Source organism: Vanessa cardui, chromosome 19 (genome assembly GCF_905220365.1).
Source record: "Vanessa cardui chromosome 19, ilVanCard2.1, whole genome shotgun sequence".
Classification (NCBI taxonomy): Eukaryota; Metazoa; Arthropoda; class Insecta; order Lepidoptera; family Nymphalidae; genus Vanessa; species Vanessa cardui.
In genome coordinates, this window is record NC_061141.1 from 2,373,623 (window position 1) to 2,392,707 (window position 19,085).

Consider the following 19,085-nt stretch of genomic DNA (forward strand, 5'->3'; position numbering starts at 1 on the left):
GACTTTAAGTCAAACAGCATAATCTGTATGCGCATTCGGGTGCACTCACCATGCGTTGATTTAATATAGACATTGATACTGAAAACAATTGTTTCCAAATATCACCTTGTCTCTTAGCATTCGAAATAGCTTTTCGAATTACGTCACCCGTATCGTGAGGTTCACATTTACTCGCATATTTTGCAACGTAGTAGGCTACAGCGGAAACACCACACGGTTGGACGTCTATATTTTCCCTCCATAGTCGATTGTAATTGTTGACCATGGTGAAGTTCTTTTCAATAAGCAGAATCGTCCGTTGTTAGCAAGTGCTTCGTCTGGCCCTAGACACACTGTATTATTACTTGGTCGCTTCGGAAAATCAAATCGACAACCATCAGTTTGGCGGTTTTTTCTACATGTCGCGGTGTGCTTATGAATTTGTAAATCCTCGACTAATTTACGCAACGTAGAGTCATTGGGACATAATGAACATGAAACCACCTTTTTAATTACGTTAATACCTTCTGGAGTAGAGAATTCTGGAATATTACTACACCAGACCAACATATGCAGATGTGGGCTTCCGCGGTTTTGAAATTCGACTCGATACGAAAAGTCTTCAATAGCACCACCCAAGCAAACTTTATTTTCCTTTATAAATCGCATGAGAGCGTTAACACGCAAAGGATATTGTCGTGCTACCACTATTGGGTGTTTTTGCACTAGATTCAAGCGCTCTGGGAAAGACAGACGTTCGGCGTCATCGATGTTGTCTCCGTCAGCAATAAGCAACGCTTTTATCATATCTGACCAATTTAAATCATTGCAGGAAAATGTCAAAAACCACGTGGGAGGCCCTAAACTTCTAACCGTTGCAATTAATTCAGAACAACATTTCTGCCAATATGACGCCGATCCTCGAATATTTCTCATTGTAAGATGCATGTTATCCACAAGTCCTTTTGGTGTTTCCTCTCCATTACCTTGTCGCATTCTACATGACACAGATACATTTGACTTAGCACGAAAATATTCAACAATGGATAGAGCATAAAATAAATAATCATTTCTTTTGAACCTCTTGGCAACACTCATTATCCGAATTTGGAAGAAGTCATGGGGGGGGGGGGTGTCACGCATTGTTTCTTTCCACGCCAAAGTCATTTTTGCCATTTGGAAAAAGAAAATACCAACACAATTCCTCCATACGACGTTCACGCTCCAAATTTAAGGATGGTGCAGTTTTCTTTAGATGATGGCTAATCTCATTGCATCATCTGTAGAAGAGATATTCATATTTACAACACTTTCTAAATTTGGTACATTATCATCTATATTTTGGAGCATGCTTGTTTATTCGATATAAATGCCACCCAAAGAGTCATTGACTGGTAGCGGAGAATGGTTTGATGATTTCTTTTTTTTTTTATACTGCTACCTCCAACATAATCGGAGCCTGTATTTTCAAAGGTCAGTCATTCTAGTTGTCTTTTATGCCTCTCGCACTTTTATACCGCCTCTTTTTTGTCATTCATTTTTTCATTGTAGTGGGTGGGACTCCCACTTGTACATTTTACTATTTATCTAATCTTTCATTTTATTTCTCTATTTTATTTTTACACGGGGAAATAAATGTGTCCATCGGTTTTTATTCACCTACGTTACTGACATACATTTTTTTTGCAATACATTATTTGTATCTTATTTTCTTATCTATTGTTTTATTTACAGTATTTTATTTCTTAATCTTTTCAATTTGCATTCCCAAGCATAATCTTATTCTAGTTTTATTTTACTTACATTTCTAAATTATTATTACACTATTTCTAACATTTATAATTTTCATTTTCTTTTATATAATTATATGCCTATCTTAATATAGTTCATTATATTACAGTCAAGCATACATAAATTTTATTTGATCGAATCGTAATTTTTGTTCTTCCACTTCCCTTGAGCGCCGCATGTAATTTTGTCCAAGGCAAGGAATCATCTTAGCCCTGCAGAGAATTTTTGTAGTGGTTTTCTCTTTGTTGTAGCTCGGGTAGATGCCAGGCTCTTGGGTTGGGAAGTTTTTTCAAGGTCGCCGTAGACTGAATATATGCTTGTTTAGAGATGACATCAGCTACTTTTATTATTATAATGTCATCCCCGTTTTCATCATCCATGTTTGTGTTGTTGACGGCTGTTTTTTTGTGACTTTGCTATAGCGTCCCATTTCTTGCGAATTGGGTAGTCAGAGCTGAAAGCATTGTGGTTTGTGTTTTCGAGCTTGGCTCTTTTGCAGTTTATGCAGGTATTAATCCACACCTTTTGACACCACTTTCACAAAATTCTGAACGGTTTTACCAATTTTGTGGATTTTTAAAGTTTAAAACTGCGTATCTCGATTGCGGAGCGACTTATTCGACGCGTTCTTTCGACTGCGGACGGGGGGAGACTAATGGTTTGATGTTACTGGAATAGTTTTTGGGAGTAACTGAATTACTTGTGCTGTTTTTTCTAGGGGATTACTAGTATGTATTATCGGATGAGGGGATAGATTGTTGTAATTGCGACGCAAACGATTGATTTTGTATTTCTCGAGCTATAATTAATGATGTTAATGAGAATACATTGAGATTTACCCGAAAGCTTCCTTCTGGCACTTTATTTGGTGACACAAAATCTGCTACGTAAAATGGCATGCAAGTCGTCTAGATCACTAAATCTATGCAACAAGCGGTGCCATTAATAGGAGCAGTAGCTCACCACGCGCGTGGGAATCAAACAAAAGCTAAGTCTGATTATAATCAAGTGATAATTATCACTCAAAGTTTTACAATGAACTGCTATCGAAATAGCGTTTGCCGTAAGTATCCCATTCGAGTGTTCTCTGAAAAAACTTAATACAGCATTTTTTAAGTTAGGGAAACCATCAGCACTGTTGTCATTTTCTACATTGATGAGTATAAGTACTACGTATAGATAGCCATCTCTCGATTTTGTATTTTATACCGCCATCTAGTTCCCTGACCCCATACTACTTAGTAGTAAATACACACACACACACACAGACGTATCGTACCAAGCTACCTACATAGACAGGATGACTTTTTACCGTCGAGAAATTACAGAGAGTGATTCTAGACCTCAAATACAACTTTTTCTATGGGAACAATAGAAAAAGTTGTATTTAAGGTCTAGAATCACTCTTTATTTTCCCGACAGTAAAAAAGTCATCCGATAAATACATGAATATATTTCCAATACCGGTTACTTTAATATTATGAATAAACAAAAACATTATTTTTCTAGAAAATATTTATTTATTTCTAATTTTATGGCGTACATAGTAATTATGAGCTAATTGTTTTATTTGGTCGTTCTCATCATAAACTGTGTTTTTGCCACATAACAAATTGCTAACATCTTTGCACCAATTAAAAATTACTAGATGTATGCTTTTTTTTAAAAGAAATTATTTTAATTTAACTTTATGTTGGTCACATTTAATAAATTCCAGTGAAACAAGAGTGGTGGTTACCAATTCTATATAATTCAGTATTTGTTTGGATTCACAATTCGTTTTCAAAATTTCAATTGCAATAATTTCTATATTCATTATATATTCCAGCAAATATTTACTGGGTTAGTGAATAATACATTTAGGGCCGATTTTTCAATCCTCAGATAAACATACAGATAGCGTTTATTCGACCGATAGCCAAAAAACCAGTTGTTCAATCGTCAGATAGACTTTATTCGACGAGTAATTCCATTATCGAAGGAATAAGTCTATCTGACCCTTTAACGGCCCGATAACCGCTATTCCATAGATAAACGTTGAAAAAGACGTTGATTTTTAATTGTTGAAAGTTTGACGTTAGGTTTCATATTTTAGAATTAAGTTACAAATGCAATAATTAAAAATGGATATTTTCGATAGCATTGATATTAACCGTAATTCAAATGAAAGAAAGGAAAGAATTATAAGGTCGAGGGCTGACCATTATAATATGTGGGATTCAACAGAATTCCATCGTCGATTCAGACTTTCTAAAGAATCTGTACAATATTTACTGTTCCTGATAAAAGATAAAATCGAGACGAAAACGCAAAGGTAAGTTTCTGAAACACTGGAAGCTGTCGGCCGCGCCTTTTATCTATGTTGACGAGAAAATGTATGTTTAATGTTTCGGAAACCAGTGCATTCCACCCATGTTGCAACTGCTGATTACATTAAGATTCTTTGCAACTGGGAGTTTTTACATCACTGTAGGTGATTTCGGAGGCGTTCATAATTCCACTGCATGCCGTATCATAAACAAATGTGTTGATGCTATAGCGTCATTGAGGAAAACTTATATTAAGTTACCAAGAAGTCAAGTAGAAATAAAGAAAACCCAAGAAGAATTTTATAAAATAGCTAGATTCCCTCAAGTGGTTTCAGCTATAGATTGCACTCACATAAGGATTCAGTCACCTGGGGGAAACACAGCCGAGGAATTCAGAAATAGAAAAAGCTTTTTTTCGTTTAATGTGCAGGCAATGTGTTCAGCTGAATTAATATTTCAAGACATAGTTGCACGGTGGCCTGGTTCCACTCATGACAGCACAATATTTGCTAACTCATCAGCCAAATTTAAATTTGAGAATAGTGAATTTGGCAATGGAATAATACTTGGGGACAGTGGCTACGAGCTAAGCAGGTACTTGCTGACCCCTTTCCACGAACCAAATTCACAAGCTCAAAGTTTGTATAGTGAGTCACAAATCCGAACAAGAAATGTTATTGAGAGATGTTTTGGTGTGTGGAAGAGACGTTTCCCAGTTTTGAGCATTGGTTTAAGATGTAAACTTCCACTTGCTCAAGATGTTATTGTAGCATGCGCTGTTCTGCACAATTTGGCAAGGATAAAAAATGAAGATGAACCACCAGAAAATCCAGATGTTCAAATTCCTCCTGAGGCGTTGTTCCCTCACAACACTGTTATGCCCAGTGGTGAAGAAAGACCTGATATCTGACTAGGAATATTATATTACAATATTTTCATTCTTTAAGTTTAAGTTAATTATGTTTATGTAGAAGATGTGGTATCAAATGTTTATATAACATTAAAATTAAAAAGAAACATTAAATAATAACTTCTATCAGTAAAATTTTAGTTTCACTTAACTATACTTTGTTATAGATATGTATGTCTCTTTTACAGAAAATACATTCATTGGGTAATGTTGTTCATCATAATAAATAAATAAATACAAAATTAAAGACAAAATAATTTTTATTTCAAACTATAATCACAACCAAATATTATAAGTAATGTTTTAACTATTTATAACTAAACAAAAATCATAATTAAATATTATCAAATATTTGACTTGGTGCGGATGCATGATTTAATTTTTGAAGCAATAAAGCATGTATTTCTTGCTTTCTCTTCTCATCATTATGTTAATGTTGCATTTTTAATTTATGTTCCTCTTCTTTGAATTTCGTTTCTTTTCTGGCAGTCTCCATTTGCAACTGTACAAGTTCCAAGCGAACTTCACTTAATTTGTCTAGCTTGGAGGTGACACTTGCTTTTGTCGCTGTGTTTGTTTTTAAAACATTTGACACCCTTCTTTTCAAGGTCTTTGGGTGCCATTTGTTCCAATTATTTTCTGAAAGCATTAAAAATATTACTAATTCTAAACACAATCAGTTACTAAAATAAAATTGTAAACATCACCACTTTGGTATCATTTTCGTAATGTCATCAAACATGGCAAACATTAAATATTATAGTTTTATTATTATGGAGAACAGTTCATAGTCCGCAGTGTGGAGTTCAAGAGAAATTTATAATTACCTTTTTGGGTGTCATTGTCCTCGACGATTTCTAGAATTATTGACTTATCCATATTATCTAAAAAGGAACAAAATAAATAAAATTAATCACAATATTGGAATTTTAATTACAAGCTATTGCACAGTGGACCGGATTCTAAGGCACTATCTGTGTGTGATAATTTGATGTGAAAAATACCTTGTATACTTTACATACCTTTATGCCGAGTCATTTACTAGACTAGTTTGAGATATATTTTCATTTATGTTTGATATTTGAATATCAGCATTAAACTGGTCCAAAATTTCTCCGACAGGAATAGGTTCTGAAAAATATTTTTAGAAGTGTTAGGTTCTGTTTTGGGACAGGCACATACTTGGAGATTCATTCAAAAATTCTTTACATACATAAGCACCTACCTGAAATAGTATCACTGTCATGACGTGCTTTAAGGCCTTTTATGTTTGAACACATGCTAAGCACCTTTTCCTCAATTTCATTAAACTCAGGAGCATTCGAAGGGCCCCCTCCGGTTTTATACATTTCTTGCCTCCGCAGAGAGGATTTTTTTTAATGTTTTTTTTTAAGCCTTCGTATTTGAGTTTTAAGGTTTTCCACGAACGGAAACTTGTTGTAATTCCGCATGAGTTAAAACTATCCTCAATTTTCTTCCATGCGGCCTCTTTATCTTTATTAGAAACTGCATCGGTCTTTTTATTTTCAATTGTCACTTTATATTTGTTGACTAAACTTATGAGTAACTGAATTTCTGCCTCATTAAAGTTCGCTGACCGCTCTCTTTTTTAGACTCCATTATATCTACAGCTTCAATTATCAAAATACCTATTCCAAAAAAATTACAAACGACAAAACTAAAAATAATAGACACGGGGTGTGACATGACAATGACGTTATTGACAGAAATTGTGAAAAACATCTGTCTTGCTCTAATGCTTGTCTAAGCAATATATTTGTCTCGCTTCTTTGAAGTTGGAGTTCCCAGAATTGAATTATTATGCCAGGTAGTTATCAATGGAATAAATAACAGTCGAAAAACCGGTGAGCATTTATTCATCTGATAAACACCCAAATAATTTTATTCTTTAGATAGTGAGGGGACTTATGTTATTGAAACGAGTGTATTTGGAAGAAGATGATTTATTACTGATCAATTAGCGCAACGATCTTAATATTTATACGCCATCTGACTTACATACTACTTATTACACTACACCTCGGGGGGCGAATTAAAAAAAAAAAATGTTTTGATACAATTTTTTTTTTTTTTATGAATAGGTACATAATATCTGAATTTAGGTTTTAAATGGTTTAGTTCTATTTTTATGGACAATATAAGGCTTATTACATTTTAAAATTTTTACATTTAGTCCTAAATCTTCTAAAATTACAAATGGTCCAATCCACTGTGTGTCCAGTTTATTTGCCGCTTCATTTTTAATTAAAATTAGTTGTCCATTTGTATAAGTTACATTATTTGTATATTTATCGTAATTACATTTACGATTTTGTTTGCTTAAAATTAAATTTTCACGAGCATCTTGCTGCGCTACTTGTAACTTAAACTTAAGATCTAAAGCATAATTATCTGGGTTATATAACGGTTCAATATATTGACTTACTCTACAAGGTATTACACTAGGTCTACCAAAAACTAGCTCGAATGGTGTGTATTTCGTTTCTGTGTGAACAGTATTATTAAAACTAAAACACCAAAAAGATAACCATTGACTCCAGGTGTCTTTCTGACCATCACACTGAATGCGTAAGAAAGCACCTAAATTTTTATGCGAATTTTCAAGTGCACCGATAGATTGGTGGTGGTAAGCTGTAGAAGTTAATTTTTGTATATTTAAAATTTTACATACCTGTTCCATTACAGTAGATACAAACTCTGTCCCACGATCTGTAGCTATGGTGTTTGGTATCCCGAACCTTAATATAAAAATATTAACTAATGCTTTTGCTATACTTACCGTGTCCTTATTTTTTAGAGGATAGGCCTCTACGAACTTAGTTAATTCACATTGAAGTGTTAAAATGTAACAATTGTCTTCAATGTCCTTTTGCAAAGGTCCTACGACGTCAAGATAGATCTTTTCAAAAGCATGTGAAGCCGTTGTAGTTATGTCCATGGGCGCCTTGACATACCTACAATGTTCATTTTTTGACACTGAATGCACTTGCACACAAATGTTTTAACATCTTTATCCAAGCCTGGCCAGTAAAATTTTCTTTTAATATTATTTGTCATTCTACGCACACCTGCATGACCTGCGGTGGGTAGTAAATGAAAGTCATTTAATATGTATTTTCTTTCTTCCTCATCATATATTCTTTTAACTCCTCTTAGAACATAGATACGTGGACCACTCCAGTCCTTACGTTCTTTTATTTCTTTTAACAATTCTTTTATGAAATTTTCAATTTCATTATTCTTTACTATGCATAGTTCATTTATTTTTCTAGTTTTACAAAATTCTCCTAAGTTAGTCACAAATTCAGCTCGCGTAAATTGTGCCCTAAAGTTAAGATTAATATATAATATTTTTCTACGTAGACTATAAATAAAACATTCTTTCTCTTCGTATAAGTTATCATTATTTTTCAATTTATTTAACTCCTCATTATTTATAAAAGTCATTTCCACTGAATCATTTGGTATCTTTAGTACCTCAACTACTCGTGGTTGATCAGGCCACAATTCGTTAGGTTTACTAATTTTAATTGTATTATCCTGCTCTACTTTATTTTCTAAACGCCTCTTTTGGCCTCTAGGCATAACTAACAATATTTCTTCGTTCATTTGTTTTAAAGTGTCCGATGTTATGCAATTCTAGACAAAGCGTCCGCTACGCTATTATCCTTACCTTTTACATATATAATTTTAAAGTCGTATTCTTCTAGTGCTAACCTAAACTTAAGAAGTCTACTTGAGGGGTCTTTCATTGAGAATAGATATAATAAAGGTCTACGGTCTGTCATAATCGTAAAGGATCTACCCTATACATATGGTCTAAAGTATTTTACTGCCCACACTATAGCAAGTAACTCTTTTTGAATAGTGGGGTAGTTTATTTCGGCTTTATTAAGAGGTCTGCTTGCAAAAGCTACCGGTTTCATATTTTGATTACACAAAACAGCGCCAATTGCTGTACCTGAAGCGTCAGTTTGAATGACGAATTCATTATTTTCTGAAAAATCGGGAAATTCTAATACTGGGGGACTTGTCAAAGCCTGTTTTAATGTTTCGAAACTTTTTTGACACTCTTCAGTCCAAACAAATCGTTCATATTGTCTCGTTAATTTATTTAAGGGATATGTTATTTCGGCAAAATTTTTGATAAATTTTCGATAGTAATAACAAAAAGCTATGAACCTTTTAACTTCGTCAGTATTAGTAGGTATGGGATATTTTTGTAGGATTTCGATTTTTGCAGGGTCAGGTAAAACTCCATCTTTTGAAACTAAATGTCCTAAATAAAGAATTTCTTTCTTCAAAAAATTACATTTCTTGGGATTTAATTTTAATTTAACTTTTCTTAGCCTTTCCATAACGTCAATCAAGTTTTTATTATGTACGCTCAAATTTCTTCCAAATACAACTAAATCATCTAAATAAACAAAACACTTATCAAATGTTAACCCTGACATTGCAACTGACATGGCTCTGCTAAAAGCGCTAGGACTAGTCTTAAGACCCATTGGTAATCTTTTCATTTGGTATTGACCAGTGTTTGACGTAAAAGCCGTGTATTCCCTACTTCGTTTATCTAACTCTACCTGATAGTAACTTTGATTAAGATCTAAGTGTGAGAAATAGATAGAACCACAGAGAGAGTTTAAAATTTCATTTATATTTGGCAAAGGGAACTTATCGTCCACAACGCAGTCATTAAGTTTCCGATAGTCGATAACAAGTCTCCACTTCTTATCACTATCACTTTTTTTCGGTACTAACAAAATTGGACTTGACCACTCGCTCTTAGCTTCTTCTATGATGTCATTCTTAAGCATTTCTGTAATTTGATTATTAACTTGTAAGGGGGATGTAAGGGGGCGCAAACTACACCTTATTTTACTTTACCTTAGTGCCCCAAGCCAACCTCACCTGCACGTGGTGCATCCTGCCGACCAGCAAACGAGGCTCTGGCGACCGACTGATGGCGGTATAACCATCTACATAATAGGCGTAGCTAAATACCACAGGCCGGTGACGGGGAGCAGCGTCACCGGTGCGAGAAGCTACGCCCTGCGATTGCCAACCCGCCTGCCCAGCGTGGCGATTATGGGCACAACCTCCACATGCAGCACACACGCAAGCCACGGCCCCCAGTTCCCGGCAGCCCCGCTATTCCTCGTCATGGTGGCGACGATGGTAACGGCGGGACGGGGGGTGCCAAGAATCACCGGGCTACGGGAGGCCACCACAACCGACTGACCCTTGCGACGTACAACGGACGCACGCTACGGCTTGACTCGCATCTAGCGCAACTTGAGGTAGAACTTTAGGTGAAATTAGGTGGCACATATTAGGGCTATGTGAAGTCCGTAGAGAGGGAGAGGACACCGTAACCCTCGAATCAGGCCACCTAATGTACTTCCGAGAGGGTGACCAACAATCCCAAGGTGGCGTTGGGTTTCTGGTAAATAAGTCCCTAGTTGACAACGTGGTGGAAATCTCCAGTGTGTCGAACAGGGTAGCGATAGTATTTGTAGTTCCAGCACAAAATGTAAAAGCGACTGGCTGTTTATATTTTTTAAATATGCCTCTGACCATAAACACCAGTGTGTGGTCAGCAAAACATTTTGTTTGTGTACTGCCATCGTCGCAAAATCCTTTTATTTGGTCATTATGTTGGTCATAAGTCAAATTGGCAGCAATGGCCATCTCATCAAATATGACCGTACAATATTTATGAATTTCGGGCATTTTATCCACCCGTTTCTTTAAGTGTTCAAAAATCACACCTGGACCCCCAGGCAACAAAAATATATTTCTCATTAATTTATTTAGTGTGCTTTTTTTTGGTAAAACACATATTAGGCTTAATAAGCGATATGCTTTTGGGCTTGGTTTATATAGAGATAACGCAAGAATTTTTTCATCCAGAGTGAAGCGATGTGCCTTGGGATGTTTCATAGACTGCCTTATTTGCATATCAAAGAAAGTTTTTGCTGGAGATAAATTCTTTGTGACTATTTCGTATGCTTCTGAATGTATTAATTTTCTGGATATTTTTAACTTCTGGACAAGTCCAGCTTTAGCTTTATACAGCTCTATTTCAGGCTGGTTTTTCAGTTGATTACCTGAAAACAAAATAGGCATAAAAATTTGACTAATATTTTTTTCACCCCTAGTTGCATCTATGATGGGCTACATAATTGTGTTTTTTACAGAATTATGTTGTATAAATAAAAACAAAAACAAAATGAGCAAGTGTGAGTCGGACTGCACCAAGGATATTCTGGATCTGTGCCTGCTTATTCATGATCAGTTAACAAACAGACAGACAGTTACACAATTATTATGATGTGTAATTAGTGTACAGTAGGAGCTAATAAATTACTTACTCTTAAAAGTATCTGTATTGCACATTTTAGTAGTAGTGGTTTGTAGCTTAGGGGAGACCGGGGATGGTTGACCAACTTTTTACTTCAGCTTCAATATTTCTGATGTTTAGCTTGATTTATAAAAAACAAAAGTTGATACAGATAGAATAACTATTCAGGTACCTAAAATACTAAACTATAAACTATATATTTCTCGTAATTATACTTAATTAGTTGATTTTCTAAACCCCTGACATTTGGTAATTTTTCATCTTTTTTAAAGTTTTTTTCCGTATTTGCTTCATTTTTATTTCAAGTAGATTTTCTTTCTCAGGAGTGTCTGTATATATGGTGCTTTTACGTTTTCGTATATTTATTCTACTTCCTAGCCGCGGCACTGCTTTTGGAAAAGGTTTAATCTCTACAGGAATGACAAAACTGTTACGCCATTGTTTTTGAAATAATCGAGTACCTCGATAGACAGATGTGAGTCGTGGTTGTCCAAGAGCAGAAGAATAGGCTTTTCTTTACTTGGTTTAACGTACTTGAAAAAATACTTAGCGTATTTTATAAAATTTTGTTCTTTCATCTACCCAGACAAATTGGCATCACCGTCTGAACCCACAGGACCCGCCTTAAGAAAATGGTCTTTGAAGTAAACTCTTGGGAATACAAAAAACGGGGGAATCATGTTGCCGAGAGCTGAAATTGCTATTGCAATTGTCACTAAAGTGCCTCTTTCAGCCGAAGTCATTTTTCCTAAGTTTTTAATACCCCGGCGAGCTATAACTCTATTAGGCACATGAACTGTTGTAAGTCCCGTCTCATCCACATTCCAAATATCACCTGGGCTCAGGTTTAGTCGTACGTAAACAGTTTTCAAGTTAGCAAAGAACTCACTTACATTTTTTTTGCTGAACGACGTTGCTCTTGACAGGCTTGTAGCTTGAGGTGACCTAATTGATAACGAGGGATGACGTTTCAAAAAATTTCCAAGCCAATCTTCGCCAGCCATTAATTTTATATCCCAGGATTTAGGCACAGTTTTATTATTCTTTTTTACGTATTCGTATGCAAACTTGCGTGTCTCATACGGTGTTAATCCATAATAAATGTCAGCAGCTGTCTTCAAATAAGCTTCCAGCATATTTTCTTCATCATCGCTAAATATCTGCCTATTTTTTATGTACCCCACCGTGTCCAGAGTCAAATCAGCTCTCCTGAGATTGGGATTACTTTCTAATTTTTGTTTCAGTTTAGTGACATATCGATGCAACGTTTTGTATGGAATTTGGTATTTCTTTGACGTGGCATTTATGCTGTTATTATCAAAGATTACTGCGTGACAAGCTCGTTCTAGGATATCTTTTGGTACATCACCCCTGTCAGATTTTCTTTTGTATGTCCTCATTTTCTGAATAAATACAAAACTATGAATTAGTATGTAAGGGAAGCCATAATAGTGTTTACATTAATGATGCACTCGGTCGCGTCCCCGGGAATGGCGAAGGACCGACGAAGCGAGTCTTCAGGTTCCGCGGGTAGGAATAACACTCTAGTATAGGGCAAATTTGAGCCAAGTGGAGTCGGGGTGCTCTAAGTTAGCCCACATACTTCTTTAAAATAAGTATAAAATTTACATTATAAGTAATTCTATTAAAGGGGTTGGTTGACTAATTAGTCTACCTACCCCGAAGAAAAATTGTCAACCAACCCCGGACGCCATTTTGAATTTTAACTCGATATCGTATGCAATATTGGTTTGCACCGGAGCGAAATCTGGCGGATCGGTGATATTCTCCGGTGATTTGCCGAACTCCGGAGATTCAGGGGTAATATCCGGTGAAGAAAACCATTAATTTCAAAATATGTTTTTTATTAATTGAAAAAAAAATCACAATGGGAGATTGATAGGACTTTGGATCTTATTTCTAAAAATATGTATTATAAAGATAATAAATTCTGATTTTGATTTAAAAAACATAACATATAAATTGCTTCATGGCGCAACATATTTCTTCGATCATTTAATATGTATAATGTGACCTGTCGCAGAAAATACTCTCTCAGACCGAACAGAAGTTGCTGGCACAGCTAGATATTTGAACGCTATTTCGTCCAAAGGCTCCAAATGTTTATTAAATTTCCAAAATTGAACCACATCATCCCAGTTATGGCTGTTATGTGGAAATTGTGTTTCCGTGTACATTTTTATTAAGTTTATTGCAGTGGCTGACGTGATACCTCCATTATTAAGATTCTTTTTTAAAAATGCTAGCAAATCTGGGCGACCTGTTTCGCTAGTACTTGCAATACTTTACGTGTCTATGTCTGTGACTTGGGGTAGGTTTCTGACTCGGAAAATATTATTTATTTCTGCCTTTACGGCTTCTTTAGCAGCTAATTTATTATTCAAATGTCTGAAGCTATTCCTGAAACATTTTCAGGAATAGCTTCAGTATGGTGGATATCCGACAAACTGTTCGAGATTCGTAATCCAATAAATGATTGTTCATATTTTCTTTTAGTGTTTGCAGAAATATTGTACCGACATTTGTGGAGACTCTGGGGCCCAAACTTTGAATGTTATCAAACAACCCATAAATAATCGGTATTATTAAACTAGATGTCGGATATTGATCTCCGCTTATCATTTTAGTGGCTTGCTCAAATATGTCTAGTAAAATCACTACATCTTTTAAAATATTCACTTCTTCTGGGCTAATTATATCAGGCGCTTGGGACAGTTTTCTTTGTGCCGCGGTTATACTGTCAATTAATTTTAAAATTCTTTTTATCATATAATAAACGCTATTCCAGCGGCTGCGAACTTCCTGTATCAATTGTAATGGTTCTTCATTTGGGTTTCTTTCTTTTTGTTCTTTGCGAAGTGTCAGTGTGGCAATATTAGATTTTCTGAAATATTTAACAATTTTTTTGCACTTTTCTATCAAATCAATTAATCCGGAACTTTTAAGGAATATTCTACAACCAAATTTAGAGTATGTGCAAAACAAGGCATGCTACGTAGTCCTAACAGTCTCACCATTTTTACTATATTGGCCCCATTATCTGTCGTGATGCAAATAACTTTATCCCGGATTTCCCATTCAGTCAATATTTGATGGACAACATCTTTTAAATGATCTGCTGTGTGTGACTCTGTTAAAAGTGTAGTAGTTAGTACACAACTTTTAAGATCATCTCTATAAAAAAAGTGTACAGTAATTGTGATGTATGACTCCATAGAATTACTTGTCCATACATCTGTGGTCAGTGACAAGTTATCAATATCAGATAAGATTCTTTTTAACTTTGCTTTCAATTCGTTAAACAATTTGGGCATTAATTCGTAACGAATCGTTCGTTTTTCTGAAATTCTGTAATTTGGGTTAATATGCCGAACAAAGTTTCTAAACCCCTTATCATCCACCATCGAAAACGGTTGAAAATCGGTAGCTAACATCAAAGTTAGTGCTTCGTCTATTTCCTTAAAATTTGGACTAAGAGACTGCTCTATAGTGGATACGCTATTATTGTTATCACCAGATGATGTAGAAGAATTTGTTTGTGTACTCACAATCTCCGAATGCTTTTGTTTTCAAATGTGATAACATATTTGATGTTCCGCCTCCAGTTGTTAGCACGGCAGAACACAATTTACACCGCACTTTGGTCCCGCTTTCGTCTACTTTGTCAAAGTGACCTCTAGTTTTTGACTGTACTTTTGGCATTCTGAAAATTTATAAACAAGTTTAAATATGTTTTGACAATATTAAAATTTTTATATGTAAGTATTAATAAGTTTTAGTTTATAATTACTTTTAGTTTTGCACTTTCATTAAACTATATACCTACCTATATATATTTTCGATAACGTAAGTAGTATTATAATTTCCCACGTAACTGTATTCTTTGATGAATATAATTTACAAGAGTGAGTAAATACGGTACGCAACGAATCTTTTTTGTAAATATACTTTTGGTGAATTCCCGTTTCCAGAGACAATGACAGTATTTTTGTTTATGGAATATGGCCCTTATGCAAACTCTATGTCTAAATCCGTGGAATTTAACGTTTTTCTTGCAAGATGGAAACTCAAGGTCAGTTTTAATTATTTTAATTTAATTGGTTCCCAGATTTCATACATACAAGAAAATATAACATGTAAATAATTATTTTTTATTCTACTTAAATCAGTTCGAAGACTACGTGCGAAGGAAGAGGATGACTCCACAAGAAGGTTGGATTCCTATAAATTGTACAAAAATGTAACATACGACAGGATCTTCAACTTAAAAATGATCATGCTCAATGCAACGAATTCTTTCTAAAGCTAGTAGCAAGTGAACCATATAAACTGCCAAAAGCGCTCTGAGTAAACCCTGTCAATTATTTCGGTGATGACCCAAATAATTAACCACATTCGAAAAAAGCAAATCAATAAATATCTTAACTACATATTAAAAATTGATGATTACTAAACACTTCTTTAAATTCAGTTATAATATTTTTTTACATAAAAATATTCCATTTAGATATAATACGATCACCGGTGTTTAATCGGTTAACAACCGATTGATTCAATCGAGTACTTTTACCGGAGAATAACCGGTTATTCTCCGGTACTCACTGCTCCGGTGCAAACCACTAGTATGCAAACTGTGACACTAACATGGAAGCAAAACTGTTTAATATAGAATAAAGCTATCATATTTACATTTGGCATAACAAAAAAAATGTTTCAAACTGATCTATGGACACAATAAAAAAAACAATACGAACAAAAACATTACTTACCGAGACCAAAAACACAACATGTGATGCCACTCACGAACACCGCGCGACTGTGGCGTCTCACTCCACACGAGTAAGCGGGCCGCGGGAAGGCATCGTCGTTCGTGATTGGTTGATAAAAATCACGTGATGGTGGCGCGTTATTGTCGCCTAGTCTACCTGCCCCTATAGCCAACCATCCCCGGTCTCCCTGCCATTTGTAAAAAAAACATGGCGACCTCCATGACTGATTTTCTACTACCGTTACCCCTAATACAGAGAAATTATTATTTACGAACGAAGACGAAAACGTTAAAGCTGGTATAAGGACCCACTGGATTTGGATTTGAACTTTGAACACGATTGAACAAAACTTTCGTACAGTTGATATTAAGCAAAAATTAATACAAACGAATTTGTTCTAAAATTTATATTTTTAATTATTAAAGTTTTTAACAAATAAATATATTACAAAGTTGTTAGTAAATAACATGTGACTGTTAGGGCCTGGCCACAGCTTTCAGTGCGGCGTGAGGGGCGGCGGGCGGTGCGGATTGCGGTGGTATGCCACAGCTCGACCAGTTGCGACCGCGGCGGCGTTAGCAGTGAACGTATTCAGAACAGCAACATAAAATAAAATGTCCCTATCAAAAGTGGCACGGTATTGCCTAGAATCAAGTGCGTTTTTAGCACAATATATTATTCAATCTAGAATAGGAGCGCACCCAGTTAACCAAAAAAGGAGAGAACTTGGCGAATTTCACACTTTTTATTACGAATACAGGAACTATCCGGATTTTTTTTTTGAATATACGAGGACAAGCGTAGAAACTTTTGATTATATACTCAGCCACATACATGAAAACTTAAAAGCTAAAGTTAATTTTAAGAAAATTGTTTCACCTCCAGAACAGCTGTTTCTGACTTTAAGGTAAGTACCTACCTACATATGTAGAAAAATTAAAGTATTAATATGTTTATTACTAAGTATTATTTATTTATGTACCATAATCTTTTATTAATCACAGATTTTGCTTATAATTATAATTATAAATTGTTTATTTACCAAGTATTTATTTATTTATGTACTCTTACCATAAACAATCATTTATCAATCACAGATTTTGCTTTTTTACTATAATTGTACATATTTTTGGCATGACATTGGTTAATTTAGTTTATTTTTAGTTTAAATTATTAATATTATGTGTGCCGTAGTCAGAAGGCGGAGGTTGAGTGAAATAGCCCTGATAGCCTGTAACGCCTGTATATTGATTCATACTAATTTCGTCCATCAAAGCTTGGGTGAATTTATTTCTCAGTCTCATTTTCTGTAAAACATTAAGCTTCTCCATTTCTGGCAATAGACTCATCAAAAAATGGTAGTCATCTGACCTGGGAATGTCTTTTTCTTTGCCACCTGCTAAGTCAGCTTCCATCAACTTAAATTTTTTCTTTTCTATTTCTAAATATTCGGCACGGATTTCTGTCGCTTTCAATCGTTTTCTAGAAGAATTTTGTGTTTCTTTTTCTCTTGGAGTGGTAGCTTGAGGCGGTATCTGTTGTCTTGACAAATGTGGAGTTGGCGGCTGCGAGGAGGTAGAAGTTGATGGCACAGGTGATACTGACGGCGGGGAGTGGTAGCTTGAGGCGGTATCTGTTGTCTTGACAAATGTGGAGTTGGCGGCTGCGAGGAGGTAGAAGTTGATGGCACAGGTGATACTGACGGCGGTGGCGGCGATGAGTGTAAGGATGACGGCGACGGTTCATCTTTAGTTGCTTGAGATACTTCAGTATCTTCTTCTATTATTAAGTTAGACTCCCCCATGGTGGGCATATATTCGTAGTTCAGAAATGATAGTTGTTCAAAATATTTCCACTGAGACTGATAATCTGAACCTTCACTCCCAGACCGGAACGTAGGTACTTTTTTGAGTTCCTTCCGGTAGCCGTCTTTGAGGTAGCCGCGGAAATTAATAATAAACCGAGCAAAGCTTTTAGTTCCACCAAATCAATCGGAGATACAGTATGCGTTTCATACTTGTATTTATTTTTGCTAATAAGTATTTCTGCATGTGTAAATGTAACAACTTGATGTAACATCTAATCGGTAAAAAAAAGAGACAAGTACTGTATAGGTTCACTAGATTCCCTGGCTTCCTCTCTTGGTCCTGGTATGAAATGCACTATATTATGTCTCAGTGTACGAGTTGTCGCTGGTATCGGTGCAGACGACCATTTATGTTTATTTTTCCCAAACAGAAATCGGGAGGCTGACTGAAGGATACGAGGATCACGAGAATCTGAGTTTTGAGGTTCGAGTGATTCTTCGCCCGAAGAATTATCACTGTCTATAATTCTTTGTCTTTTTCTTGAAGATCTGATTTCGTCTTCTGACTCAGAAGACTCACCGCAAGAATCAGAATTGCCATCGGCGTCAAAAAAGACGGTGGCGGGAGGTGCGCGGAAGTACATGTACTTGATTTTTGGGAATAGGTGCGTAGTCGTATGGACGAATGTTTAGTTATCCAGGGTTAAACGTATAAGCGGTACACGTTTTTCTGCCGTACAATCGTCGTGTGAATGGATCTATGTGCGTTGTATGGTCACTATTTATACGTTAAGACGTATACTGCAAAAAAACGTGCAGGACAATGCCGTGTGAACGAAGCCTAAGGGTTGTGCAGTTTTCCTTGTGATGGTAGCTAATCTCATTGCATCATCTGTAGAAGAGTTATTCATATTTACAACACTTTCTAAATTTGGTACATTATAATCTTTATTTTGGAGCATGCTTGTTGATCCGATATAAATGGCATCCAAAGTGTCATTGACTGGTAGCGGTGAATGGTTTCATGTTACTGGAATAGTTTTTGGGAGAAACTGAATTAATGTAAAGTCACCTAATTCCGCGGTATTTTCACCTGAAGTTAAGTGAACAT

General features: G+C 35.5%; 1 protein-coding gene across 1 annotated transcript; it reads left to right on the plus strand.

The window, feature by feature from the left end:
* The first annotated feature begins 3,955 nt into the window (after positions 1–3,955).
* LOC124537976 (putative nuclease HARBI1) lies at positions 3,956–5,171 on the plus strand. Its single transcript, XM_047114976.1, has one exon. It carries the CDS (start codon positions 4,183–4,185, stop codon positions 4,987–4,989), a length of 807 nt encoding a protein of 268 aa, XP_046970932.1. The 5' UTR covers positions 3,956–4,182; the 3' UTR covers positions 4,990–5,171.
* Positions 5,172–19,085: the final 13,914 nt, after the last annotated feature.